This window comes from Rattus norvegicus, chromosome 15, assembly GCF_036323735.1.
Source record: "Rattus norvegicus strain BN/NHsdMcwi chromosome 15, GRCr8, whole genome shotgun sequence".
Classification (NCBI taxonomy): domain Eukaryota; kingdom Metazoa; phylum Chordata; class Mammalia; order Rodentia; family Muridae; genus Rattus; species Rattus norvegicus.
In genome coordinates, this window is record NC_086033.1 from 86520032 (window position 1) to 86533916 (window position 13885).

Below are 13885 nucleotides of genomic sequence, written 5' to 3' on the forward strand. Positions count from 1 at the left end.
ACTAATGAAGAAATTCAGAGAATTGGCAGGATAGAAAATCAACATGAATGACAGTTGCATTTCTCAACACTGACAACTATAAAGAAAAATCCAGCAAAAATTATATTGACAAAACCATCGTAGAGAATAAAAAATCAGCAATAAACCAAAAAAGGTGAAAGACTTGAATAATGAAAACCACAAACACCAGTGAAAAATTGTAAGACAAACAGGAACACATCCTAAGTTCAAAGATAAAAAGACTGAATATTGATAAGATGTGTGAGTACCACCCAATGAAGCCTACAGATTCAATGCATTCCTATTAAAATAAAATCTTAATATTTCTCACAAGTAGAGAGCATACCATAAAATTAAGAGTTCCTTAAATAGCCAAATAATTTTGATGAAGAAATACTATTTTTTTGTGATTTCAAAACATATAAGGTCACAGTAATCTGAAATTTAAATGATGCTGGCAAAAAGAGGAGTTTAGAGCACAGGGAAGCAGAAAGGAGGCCCAGAGACAAATGCCCACAGCGATATCCAAATGACTTTTTGACAAGGGTGTCAAGACCACTATGAAAAAGACGGTCTTGGAGCTGGAGCGATGGCTCAGTGGTTAAGAGCACTGACTGCTCTTCCAGAGGTCCTGAGTTCAATTCCCAGCAACCACATGGTGGCTCACAACCATCTGTAATGGGATCCAATGCCCTCTTCTGGCGTGTGTGAAGACAGCTACAGTGTATCACATACATAAAATAAATAAATCCTAAAAAGATTTAAAAAAGAAAAAGAAAAAGACAGTCTTTGTCAAGAAACTATGTTAGAAGACTAGATATTCACATGAATCACCACAGCATTAGGTCTTTATTTATTAACATTTATAATGTACAAAAATCAACTCAAATGGATCAAAGACCTAAATGGAATATCTAAAACCACAAAGAAATTTTTCTAGGGGCAGTAGGTAAAGGCATTTGCTGCCTGCCACACTGATGACCTGAGTTTGATCCCTGCATAGTAAGAAAGAGGTGACTCCTGTAACTCATGCTCCACCGGCCACACGGGCATCAGGACACGTACACGCCTACAGTATAGAAAACAATTTATGATGTATTATGTATGACAATACTTCCTTGGATTCAGTAATGTTTTTAAATACGTCACCAAAAAGCACAGCCAACAACAACACAAAAATAAACAATTTGAACTTTACAAAAATTAAAAATCTCTTCATATAAAAAAACAGTACAGTGCCAACAGAATTAAAAGGTAGCTCGTAGACATCACTTATTTAAACTCTCTGATTCACAAGGGATTAATATTTAGAATACATTGACAACTACAAACATCAACAAAAAAGACTAAACAACTCAATTCGAAACTTGGTAAAGACTTGATGGGTGGTTCTCCAAAGAGCCACGACTCGCTAAGAAACAAAGCAGAGGCTTCACATCACTAGTTATTAAGGAAACTCAAGTGCAAACCACGCAGGAGCCATTTCACATCTCTCAGTGTGCATAAAATCCACACAAACAAGACAAAACTAGGAAGAGCATGGAGAAACTGGAAAATGTGTGCACTGCTAATGGAGTATAAGATGGCAGTCGCTGTAGAGAACAGGGAACATTTCCTGAAGAAAAAAACGGGAGTTACCATACTTCAGCAAGTCCATTGCTATAGGCACAGCAAAAAGAGCTCCATGCAGAGGCTCCATGAGATACCTATCCGCCCTCCTAAGTGCACACGCAGCGGCAACATGCACATTGGCTTACATGTGGAGGCAACTCTTGTCCGTCAGTACACAAAAGGACAGAAACATACATACACATACATACATTCAATCTGTTCTGAAGGAAGGAAACTCTTACCCATCCTACAACATGGATGAACTCACTCTGAGGACACTTTACTAGATGAAATGAGCAAGGGAAAACGACACCTAATCCCGAATATGTCCCACTTGCATGACAAAGTAGTCATGGAGACAGAAAGCATGATGGTAAACAGGGAAGAGAAGGGCAAAGTGGGAATAACTGTTCAATGAATACAGTTAGTTTTGCAAGACCAAAAGCTGTGTGTGTGTGTGTGTGTGTGTGTGTGTGTGTGTGTGTGTGTGTGTGTATAGCATAACTGTGAAATACTAAAAACCACTGAATTGTATACTTACAAATGATCGCAATGGTCAGTTTTATGTTACATGCCTTTGACCACAAAAGAAACTAAAGAAAATGCCTAATTCTAAATGTATTATAAGGTATATAGTAATAATTTTATGATGACTGAAACCAACTCTAAAAGTTCTCAGTACTCTGGCATTTAATACTATCTTAAATTTATTCATATGTTCATTTTGGTCATTAACAAAAATTATTATAATTGGCTAGGTGCTATCAATGAAAACTGTATAAATGTCTATGGAAGTTCACTTAAGAAAAATAATTTTAGGATGACACAGAGAATTCAGAAATAAGTCTGCATTTCTGGATTCTATATTCTGGATCAAGTTTAGAGTTTCAGGGACTAATTTTTATGAAAACAGTCTAGGAAAGGTTTGAGAGATTAAATTTCAAATTCTAACACTGTTTACAAAGAAAAGTAGAATATTTTACATAAAAATTACTCAAAATAAAAATTACTTAAAATAAATAAGTTAGGTCATTAAAATAGAAAATGGTGTCAAACAAAACACTATAGAATAAATAGTACCTATTCTTAGAGTACATTTTTACTCATACCAATAAACTAGGCCATGCCAAGAAGAATGATAAGGATAAAGCCTATGGCTGCACCAAGTAGTAAGGCTGAATCAGGGGTTATCACTTGAGCCTTGAAGTGTAAGGTCAGACTAACCTTATCTCAAGCAACACTGCATAAAACAAAGCTGAACTATTATTTCAATAGCCTTAAAGAAAAATGGCAATTGTGTACAATATCATTATGACAGAAAATGCATAAGCCCAGAAATACATTTGTAGTAGATGCTGCCAGGAGCTGGGAAGCATTAGTAGACAGCTAACCATCTGCTAAGGAGTAAACCCAGAGGCTGGAGGTAGTTGTCCTCAAGCTACATTTTTCTTCACAAAATTTCCACTCCTACCTACCCTAAATCAGCCAATTATCAGAAACCTAATCTTATAAAAGACATCCCCTTATGTGCTGCAATATTGCCCATAAAATGTAGATGTGAAATTCTTGTAAAATTCCAAGAGAAAATTCATATTATTTGATGAGACTCGTGTCCTACCTGTGAATTGACAATAATATAGACCTTGGAGAGGAAAGGGTCTGTCTCAGCTCACATTCCACATGCACGTGAGGGAGCTGGGGCAGGAACCTGGCGGCAGGAGCTCATGTAGATAGAGTCTATGAAGCGTGCTACTGTCTTGGTCTTCACGGTTAATTCAGCCTGTCCAGACGTGGCACCATATACAATGGACAGGATCCTTCCACATCGAATCATTAATCAATAGCGTACCCCACAGACTTGTCTAAGGACCAACTTGTGGAAGTGCTTTCTCAATTAAGAAGCTCTCTTCCTAGACATGCATAGGTTTATATCAAGTTGACAAGAAAACTAACCTGAACAAACCCTTAAAACAAGAGTCTATACGAAAATAGATAGACACACAGACAGAAGATAGATAAGCAGGATACCATTTGAGAAAGAAATCTATATTTCTACTCAAGCATCATATATATTTGATGATTTCACTAAGAAAAGATCTGTTGGCAGCCACTATTGCTGCAGAGCCGTGACTTAAAGATGGCGCTGCCTGTGCATGAGTCAGCAAAACCCGAAGAGCAGCAACACGCATGCGCCTACTTGCCATAGCCTACGCCCAAGGCATGCTAATTGAGTATAGCACTGTGCACCAATCAGATGGAGACACGAGTCTTCCAAGCGTATATAAGCCGCACTCTTTTCTCAGTCGGGGTTCCCCTTCCTACAAGAGCTGTATAATAAAGGCTAGACTGCAGAAGAATCCTGGTGTTCCGAGTCGTTCTTGCCGGCGAGACAACCGCGCGGGACAAAGATCAATAAATATTTGGCATTAAACAAGCTCAGGAAAAAAACAAGGCCCTCCCTGTACTTGAAGGAAAGTATAACTTAATTTTTAAATAATGGCTTCAATGAAACAAATGAAAGGAAGACAAACATAAAGATGGCAATAAATTAGAACTCAATATAGTAGAAAGTAACAAAGTATTTTAAGTTAACTAGTATTAGTTTGATGCCCTAGGTCCGAACCCCACATAACACTACCCTCACCACACACATACACACACTTAAACGTAGATAGATACACTGTGAGATAATCTGAAAAACAATAAAAACGAAATAGGGAGGGGCAGTGTGCTTATTTTCTTCAGTGGGAAGTCTTGTCTTACCCTCCAGGAACTCTATCAGGGCGACCACTGCTAACGCAGCTGGCACCATAGCCTGTGCAGTCTCCACACACGGTGCACACCATGCACTGCTCCAGCTTCCACTTGTGCATGCCTGGAGGGCACATCATGGACTTCTCATCTTTCTCATCTAGTTCTTCCTCCAGGTCTTCATCCATTGCTGTTGCCATATTTTCAACTCCAAACCCTGTATGACAATTAAATTTATAACTTTATGTGGATTATTTCTGTATCTGAAAACAGGTATTTCCTAACTTAAAAACATACAGGAAACCATGCTGTAATCACAGTGGTTGTGTATTTACCCACTTTATCTATTATTCCTCATCAAAATTATTCATTTGTCTCCTCTCTATAGCACACAACCTAAAGAATAGCCACTCAAGGTGACTGTGTCTAATCAAGAAATTGGGTCAGGGATGCAGGATGCTAAGCTGTTAAAAGGCCAAGCTCACTATCAAAGAAAGAGACAGAGCATAGTACATGAGGTCTTCTTTTAGCTTTGCCAGCTGTAATCAATGGACAATATAAAAGAATGAGACAATCAAATACCAGATCATTTTGGCTAGAGTTAAAATAAAGCAGCTCAGATGGGATGTATCAAGCACGTCCTTTACCTAGCTTTACACACATTATTATTTAAAAGTCAACAGTATTACAACTATTGTCTTCCAATTAATCTGTATAATCAACAAAATACAAATGGATTCTGATTCGTATTTCATAATTTAAAATAAAAGATTCAACCTAGCAACCTGAAACAAAAACAATTGCTTTAAAAGTGCTATCTTTATTTTTAAAAAAGTTAGAAAAGTAATACAATTACACACACAGATGAGACTAGTGCTCTGTGTGTCAAAACTGGCTCATGGGACTTATTTGAATACTCCGTAAAGCAGACCTGAAAAGAGATGCTCTTGATTTGGTTAATAAATTTAAAGTTTAAACCTCAAATGATTGAAGTTTAATCATCGTTCAATGCTTAGTTCTGATTATATTAATGGATCTTCTCCCACTGTTTTAAGAAATAAAAATAAAAGACAGTCAAGAATACAGACAATGTTGGTAACAGCTAAAAGTAAAAACTGGAAGCAAGAGTTAACTAAACATACCATCAAAAGCAAAGGTCAAGACCATGACAGCAAGGAAATTGAAGGATAAAACATCCTTTCCTTCAACAGCCTAAGAATTGAGAAGAAGACACTATGAAAAAAGACAGCTACAGTTCCACCTTTCCCTAGCACAGGGCCAGGGAGTAAGAGCAGTCTGAGCTGTCGAAATCCTCATGACTAAGCAAGGAGGGAACACAGGTGATACGCTACTGACAAAAGTAGATAAAACTGAAGGTGACAACCATCTGAAAATAATCTCTTCCCACAAATAATTCAGTCACCAAAAATGTTAAATCAAATAAGTACTATTATTAACTTATAGTTTTAATTTGTAGATTTTTTTAAAAAATATTAAACAGCTAGGAATATTACTTCCTCAAAAAACTAAAAAAAAAAAAAAAAAGTGTTACAGGATATTTGATCAGGATGTGACCCCTGGCATTGTGTTGTTTACTGGAAAAAAACCTGTTTCAAGTTGCGCTGCACTCAGACACTCTTAGTACACACCTTTAGTGCCAAACAAGGACGTTAAAGTTACTTTGTAGAAGGAAAGTGATGTCTAATGGAGTGGCAGACAACGTGATGAATCAGAAAAAGATCTGACAGAATAGAACATGCCCAACTCCCAGGGGAAAAGAGGAAAGGGGGAAGCTACTAACGGGGCAGTGCGGAGAGGATGAGAGGAAGGAGGCAGTGTTACGGGGACAGTTGTACAGACAGGCTGCAGAGAGAACAAGCTAGACACATTCTCTGCTATAACCAGCCCGAGAGGGAGGAGGAGCCCGAAGATTAGAACACATTACTAAGCTAGAATGAGGCCAGAGTAATCCTGAGGGACCCAATCAGTCAACGTGGACAGGAGTTCAGCCAGAACAGCTGAGTTAAAGCAGCCGGAACATAAAAGAGCTGGAAAGGTAAGCTTACTATTCAGCAGTAAGTATCAGGACTAAAAACATTCTACACTTACATTAGATTGTATGGAGTCTAGGGGCTTCTAGGTCTAGGTCTATATTAGCAGACAAAGGCAATAAACTTCAGGCAAATAAAAGTTACTGTTACAATAAAGCCTACTTTTTTTTCAGTGATTGCTTTTTAACAATAGTTATTATCAAGTAAAAATTCAGGGTTTTTCTAAATTTATAAGAAATCCAAAAGTTATTCATCATTGTTCTTAATTGGTTTGTATGAGCTTCCAACACTACCCCCCCCAAAACACACACACACACACACACACACACACACATACACACACACACACACACACACACACACACACACACACACACACACACACACATACAGAGCATCAGCCCTCTGGAACTGTAGTTACAGATGACGTAAGCCACCACACAAGTACAGGAACCTAACCTGGGTCCTCTGAAAGAAGAGCAGGTGCTCTTAATTGTTGACACATCTCTTGGATCCTACTCACTCGTTTTTAAAAGAGTAAGATCCTTCACTTGGTTCCAAAAAGCTAATGAAAAGACAACAGAGATCTTAATATTCAGATTTAAACTCCTACCTTTCCCTCCTTGGTTCATAGCACCAGTGTCTCGTCCACACTGTCCTTTATTATTTACACCAAATGTCCAAACCTCTCCATTCTTCATTAAAACACATGTGTGAGCTTTGCCCATTGCTACCTGAGTTACAAAATGGCCTTTCAAATCAGATACTAAACCTAGAAAAAAAAGAAACAAAATTAACAAAAATTACAAAAAATTACAAAAATTTCGGTACCTAGAAGAACAACTTTAATAAAGAAGTTAATTTCTTGGGCAAAATAAGTGACCAAACTCCTGGTAGGTTATCACCAATTAAAAAATAAAATAAAAAAATAAAAAAGTAGAGTATTAAATGTAGTTCGGATGAACTTTAAATGGCATTCCTACTTGGGACAGATACTGTAGCATCATCCCAGCTAACTTCTGCCTGTGTCTGCCGCAAGCACTCACACCCTTGAGCAGTAAGCGCTCAGTACCCTCAGCTCTCCAATTTCTACACCAGAGCAAAGAAGCCAGGAAGGAACCTTTCCTGGCTTCAACTTACCTCAGCAGAAAAACAGCAAAACACTTGTAAGAGTGTAATAAAATAGTACGTTTTTTATAAACCTGTAGGATTCATTGTAAAATAGATTCCATTGTACAGTCACGTTTATGAATTTACTTCCTGTGCACGCATCCAAATGCACACGAGGCTGCGACTCACACGTCTAAGTCAGAACTCGTGGGTATTGGTCCGTTCTTTTCACCCTGAGCCCTGAGGACTGACTCGGGTTGTCAAGCTTAGAAGCAGGGCCTTTGCATGCTGAGCTACCTCACCAGCCTCAAAACAGAGTCTTTGAACCTCACACTTTCTTTCACAGTCCACTCCGGTATTTCCTCAACTCCCCTTATGCTCCTTTCAGCACACTTTCCACACCATGTGCTACCCTCACTACTTAATTTTGCAATAATTTTAAAATCACGAAGGCATGCTTAGCCCTACTAAGTAATAGTAACAGAAAAAACTAAAGAGTTTTCTAAAATATATCAAAAACCTCATTTTTTCAAAAATGGAGGTGATTATTTAAGTTGACGATATTCCTAATTCCTATCCTAATAAGTATATATATATGCATGTATATTTCTAATTCCTAACACGTATATATATATGTATGTGTGTGTGTATATATGTATATATATATATATGTATTTTTGTTGATCATAGATGATTATACACTGAGCTCTGGCACGTTCTAAGCTCAGTGCAGAGCACTTCTTACATATTCTTTCTTATAGACTTACAAAAATAAACTGTGACGCACACACCATCAGCCTCTTCTTAAGAAAAGTAGAACAAAAGAAAAGTCTGAAAGCTAAGTAGACTTTGCCAACTAAAAAGTTAGTAATAAATCTGTGTCTGTCTACAGGCACTGAACAATACCTACTTAAGTCTATCACCATCAAACGTCTCTCAGACAGCAAGAGGGCAGGTAGACCTTGTCTGTCTGGTCTACCCAACTTACATGCAAACATTCAATTACTGTCAGCATCTTAGCAAGCAATAACTATATGAATATTATTTTAAAACTATTAATTTACTACTCCTAAAGTCTGGTTCACTCTAACAATTTCAGCCCACTGAGAATCTGAATCCCCACACTAGGTCAGTATTCCTATTACCTAGGAGTAGTTTCAATTAATAATAAACTGCTATAAATTGTCTACATGTTTGACTCCTTCATCCTTGGGATAATCATTTAACTTTATAGTTGTAAACTTCATTTACTCTAGTCTCCTTTTGGCATTATGGGTCTCAAACGAAATCTCCCCAAGTGGGATGACTCATTCACTATACTCATTTCTAATTACTACCCAAAATAAGAAAATCAAGCCATCAAATAGTATGAGTTTGGGATTGGAATTTATAAATAAAAAAGCCATCTAGCTACTTCTATTCCTCATATTCCCTTCTTAAATTTCAGTCAGGCATCTGATAAGCTTATAAATCATTCTTGTGACCGTGTGTTAGGTATTATAGAACACAGTAATTAGCACAGGAAATAATACTTCCATACTGTCTAAGTGAGGAGACAGATAATTCAGTGATTTTAAGTCAGCCTTGTTATAAAAACTGTCTGCTGCTAGTACCATTAACCCAAAGCCATGCATGAGTGCCACAGAATAAAGGGAAAGCTTTGCAGAGAGGTCCTCTCACCAGGTTCACTAGCTTTGAGGAAGTGTACATTAGATCTTCTCAGGACAAAATACATTGGAAAACATCTGCCCCCAACTTTCACATTTGAAAATCAATGTCAAATATGTAGAGAAAGCATACTATACGTATTAATTCTCTAGACACATCTCTTTGAATAAATGTTAATGACTGCTAATTTTCAACTTACTTGAACTATCAGAATAAATGGCATCTTTTCCGAACATGTACAATTCTCCATCCTTAGAGATCACAGAGCTGCTCCCGTTATTGCAGGCTGTGCACACCACGATCTTCCCTTCCATTTTTATAATCTTTTTAGGTTTATAGGGTTTGGACTGCCGTCTGCTCTTAGCTAAAAGGAATGAATAAAATTAATATAGGGTAATAATAATGATCTATATATAAAACCAAAGAAAAGAAACAAATTGTTTTCTTTGATACAATTTATTCTCAGAAATCTCAGAAAGCCCAGGCTTCTGACCATGCAGATTAAAACAGGAACTTGCTAGCCTCATGTAGTCAAATGTCACAAGCACACGTACCATCCCAGTCCCCCTACACACATAATTATATCACCTCCTTTTTCTCTCCTTATAATTATGTGCTCGTATATTAGCTTCTGGAAACAAAGCTTCTCAGTCATGTAATAGATAGTAAGTAGTTATACCAACTCAAACTGATTATGAAGAAAGATGATATAAAACATAAAACTGAACAAATACCTAGAGATATAGGTGATTTAACAAACTAGTATTCTAAAAAAACTCTACCCATGAAATAAGCCAAAGATGGGAAACATCAATGAGCTATTCGTTTGATTAATCAATTTTCTACAAGCTGTCAGAATAATAACAGCTTATTATGCTATAGTGCCTTTCATATGGCTTACACCTATACTTATGTGCATTAACTAGTCTAGATGAATGTTTCTATATGTTCAAGTTTCTAGGAGATGGTAACATACTCTGTGGCTTTGTTAAGGGTTATTCTCAAGGCAACTTTTATTTTTACATAATTTTCCATTTTGTACAGACTTCAAAAAACGAATCCCTGTAAGACCCTGCTCCGAGGAATATGAAATTATTTAAGAGAGAAAAATGATGTTTTAAATAAGGATATAAACAGAAAAAATACATCAAATTATTTATTTTTTCATTGCTGACCAAATGATCGCCTAGTAGAGGAAGAGTTTCATAAGCAGTAATGAATAGACAATACTATAACAAGTTACATAAGGTTTAACTTCACTTTGAAATACATCGTCCTTGCCAAGTTTTCAGCTTTTTAAGTAATCTTCTAGAATAAGTAAATGAAACAAAAAATGGCGAGCCACTATTCTCAGGGAATAACTGTAGAGCCATGAGGATGAAACTGCATTCCTGTGAACTACAGTGAGCAGGCGCCTGCCCGGCTGCCTTAGCCCCGCTTACTGAGCGCGCCCCACACAAGCTGTGGAAATGACTCTACAGCAGCTCGCAAGTGCCCCCTCAGTCAGCTCACCTGACTCTCCATCCTCTCCTTTGCTGGCAGATCCTGTGAAGAACACACTTCCATCCTCTGCAACTAAAAGGGCATGCGAGCCGTCATGTCCCACAGAGAAATGCACTATCTTTGGAGACTTGGTAATTGGTAATTCAACCCATTTTCCTGCTGAAGGACCACCTTGTTTGATTCCAAGACTCTGGTACTTGCCAGTGTAATAAATCTTACATGTTAGAAAGGGAATAGAAACATAAATTTAGACTGCCTTTTGGAGGGGTACACCAGGTTTTACAAAAATGTAAAATATCACACATTTTATTGAAAGGTTAAAAAAGAGACATTTTTTAATACTATTCAAATTTTGTGACTTCAAGGAGACAGAAATTGACCCACTTGAGCTTGCTTTTTCCTATGCATTCTGGATATTTACAATTTTCATGTTTATATTCCCATGAATACTCACAGAAAAAAATCATAAAATCTGTTATTTTTCCAAATTTATAAAAAGTTTCATGTAAATACATGCCTGATAATGTCTATTTTCAGAATTCCCTTAGTTATCTTAATTTCTCTTTGTATTTATTAGACAAACAAGAAACTTCAACCTATATAGGCTAACCTATACATCTTACAGGTTAATTAAACATGCTTCTATGGTATCTTAATTATGCACTTTATTATGAACATTTTTTGAAATTTCTGATTTTTCATTTACAGAATAAACACAAAATACAGACTTACACTAATTCAAAAATTACAGGAATTCATAATTAAATACTTTCAAATATATAACTTTTTAAAAGTTTACAAATTTTTAGGTTTTAAATGTCACTACCCTTTCACAATATTATTTTCAACATGAATGTTTTACCATGTATAAAATGATCACATACTTAAACATGAAAACTATCTGTAGCGTGTAACGATGTGCACTTTCTTATTCTGAACCCACGAGTCACTTACCTTTCCATTCGCTGTTTTCATTAGCGCAAACTCTCGGCCTGCACCAAGGATGGCTGACTCTTCATCAAACCCTGTGCCTGCGATCAAAACAAGACTAATAAATATGACTGTATCTCTAACACTCATAATCCTAAGTACAGCATGCACTTTATGAAATAATCTCAGTCAATTCAATTAACATTATTAGAAATTACAATGGCCTGGTCATGGTGGTTTCTGGAGGACAACTAGTTTGAGAGCACCCTCGGCTCCCTAAAAAGACCTTCACAAAGTGATGGGACACAGCCAAGTAAGACCTCAACACCATCATCTGCCCCATCATCCGCTTACACTTTTAAAGACATGATAGATCTGCAACATCAAGAAAAGATGAAGCTATTCTACCAACGTTTATAATAAAAAATTTAAAAATATCAATGTCAACAGTAGTCACTGACTTAAGGTACTAAAGAAATACACATTTTCTGGGCTAGGGAGATGGTTCAGAAGTTGGGAGCACTAGCTACTGTTCCAGAGGACCACGGTTCGATTCCCAGCACTCGCATGGCAGCTCACAACTGTCTGTGGCTCCAGTTCTAGGGAATCCGACACTGCCCTCACACAGACATACATTTAGGCAAAACGCCACTGTGCATAAAATAATAAATGTATATTTTTATTAGCATCCCATGTACTAAACACATCATTAAATGTATAAATTTTATCTCGTTTGGTTGTCATAACTCACTGCCCATGTTTAAATGAACAAATACAAAGCTTACGGGATCATCTAACACCTCTTTTTGGGACTGAAAAAAACAAGATATTTGGACTAACGTTCAGATTCTTTGTCCTATGCTTTTTTATAAAAGAAAAACCCCTAAACTAAAACATATGTGTAAATACATGCATATTCTTTCAAACTATAAATTATAATTTTCTATATGGTACATCTTATGATGTTTGGCCAGTCATATAAGCAGCCAATGTTTCTGTGGGCTTTTTAAATGGGAAAATTGAGCTCGGTTTGGCATATTTTTCCCATGGAAGGAAAGATATAAAAAAATTCTTATACAATTAAAATATGAGATATAAACTAATCTCAAGGTCATTATACTCCCAAAGATGAAAAGTTTTAAAGGCAGATATTGTAGAGATTTCCCTAAGCTACAGAACAACACTACTCAATCTGCAGTGGCATTAAATAAATTACACTCAGCATTGCACACCATAATCCTTAAGAAATATCGGTTTATTTCATTTGCCCCATTCAAATTGAGAGTTGCAAAGTATTATTGTCAGTCATTTTCTAATACCTTTCCTATTTATAGGCTGAATTTCCTAGTTACTTCCATATATTAATCAAAAATTGTTTTATAGTAATAGATACAATAGCCACTAATTTGCTGAAATCACAATGATTTTTAAAGGAATAAAAGAAACATTTATTTTTCCATCTTACTTATTATATGCAAATCCTTCTCCAGATCAAACAGAGATATGCCGCAGGCATGTAAGCACTTCCTGGCCAGCTTCAGCTGGAGTTCTTGTTGCAGCACAGGCTCAGTGCTTGTGGCAAATATCCTGACAACAAAGCCATCCTAAAACAGTTCAAAAATTAAAAATTAAAAAAAAAATCAAGTATTACACTGCATGAATCAGTCTTCTGTTATGTACCAGAGACCTGGGAGGTGAGAGACCCTCAGGACTCAAAGGGAGGGACCTTAGGTGAAATGCCCTACAGTGGGAAGAGGGAACTTGTAGAGCCCACCTCCAGCAGAAAGACAGGGCATCAAGTGAGGGATGGGGTTGCCATCCCACAGTCAAAACTCTGACCCATAATTGTTCCTGTCTGAAAGAACTACAGGGATGGAAATGGAGAAGATCCTGAGTAAAAAATGTCCAGGGACAGGCCCAAAGTTGGATCCAGCTCAAGCAGAGGTCCCAAGGCCTGACACCATCACTGAGGCTATGGAGCACTCACAAAAAGGGACCTATCGTGACTGCCCTCCAAAAGACCCAAAAGCAGCTGACAGAGTCAGATGCAGATATTTATACCCAACCAATGGACAGAAGCTGCTGACTCCTCTGGTTGAATTAGGGAAAAGGTGGAGGAAGCTAAGGAGGAGGGTGACCCTGTAGGAGGACCAGCAGTCTCAATTAACCTGGACCCCCAAGATCTCTCAGACACTGGACCACCAACCAGGCAGCATACACCAACATCATGTGTTGGATGAGACCTCCAACACATACACAGC

General features: G+C 37.2%; 1 protein-coding gene across 16 annotated transcripts in view; it reads right to left on the reverse strand.

The window, feature by feature from the left end:
• Window positions 1-13885, reverse strand: part of Mycbp2 (MYC binding protein 2) — a 238066-nt gene that overhangs the window by 167971 nt on the left and 56210 nt on the right. For all 16 annotated transcript variants that reach the window (NM_001106055.2, XM_063274171.1, XM_039093195.2 and 13 more), the window contains exons 10-15: window positions 13090-13228; window positions 11649-11725; window positions 10704-10908; window positions 9391-9555; window positions 7027-7185; window positions 4375-4579 (exon numbers count right to left, since the gene is read on the reverse strand). In NM_001106055.2, coding sequence (NP_001099525.2) covers window positions 4375-4579; window positions 7027-7185; window positions 9391-9555; window positions 10704-10908; window positions 11649-11725; window positions 13090-13228 — 950 coding nt within the window. The remainder of the gene's footprint in view (window positions 1-4374; window positions 4580-7026; window positions 7186-9390; window positions 9556-10703; window positions 10909-11648; window positions 11726-13089; window positions 13229-13885) is intronic.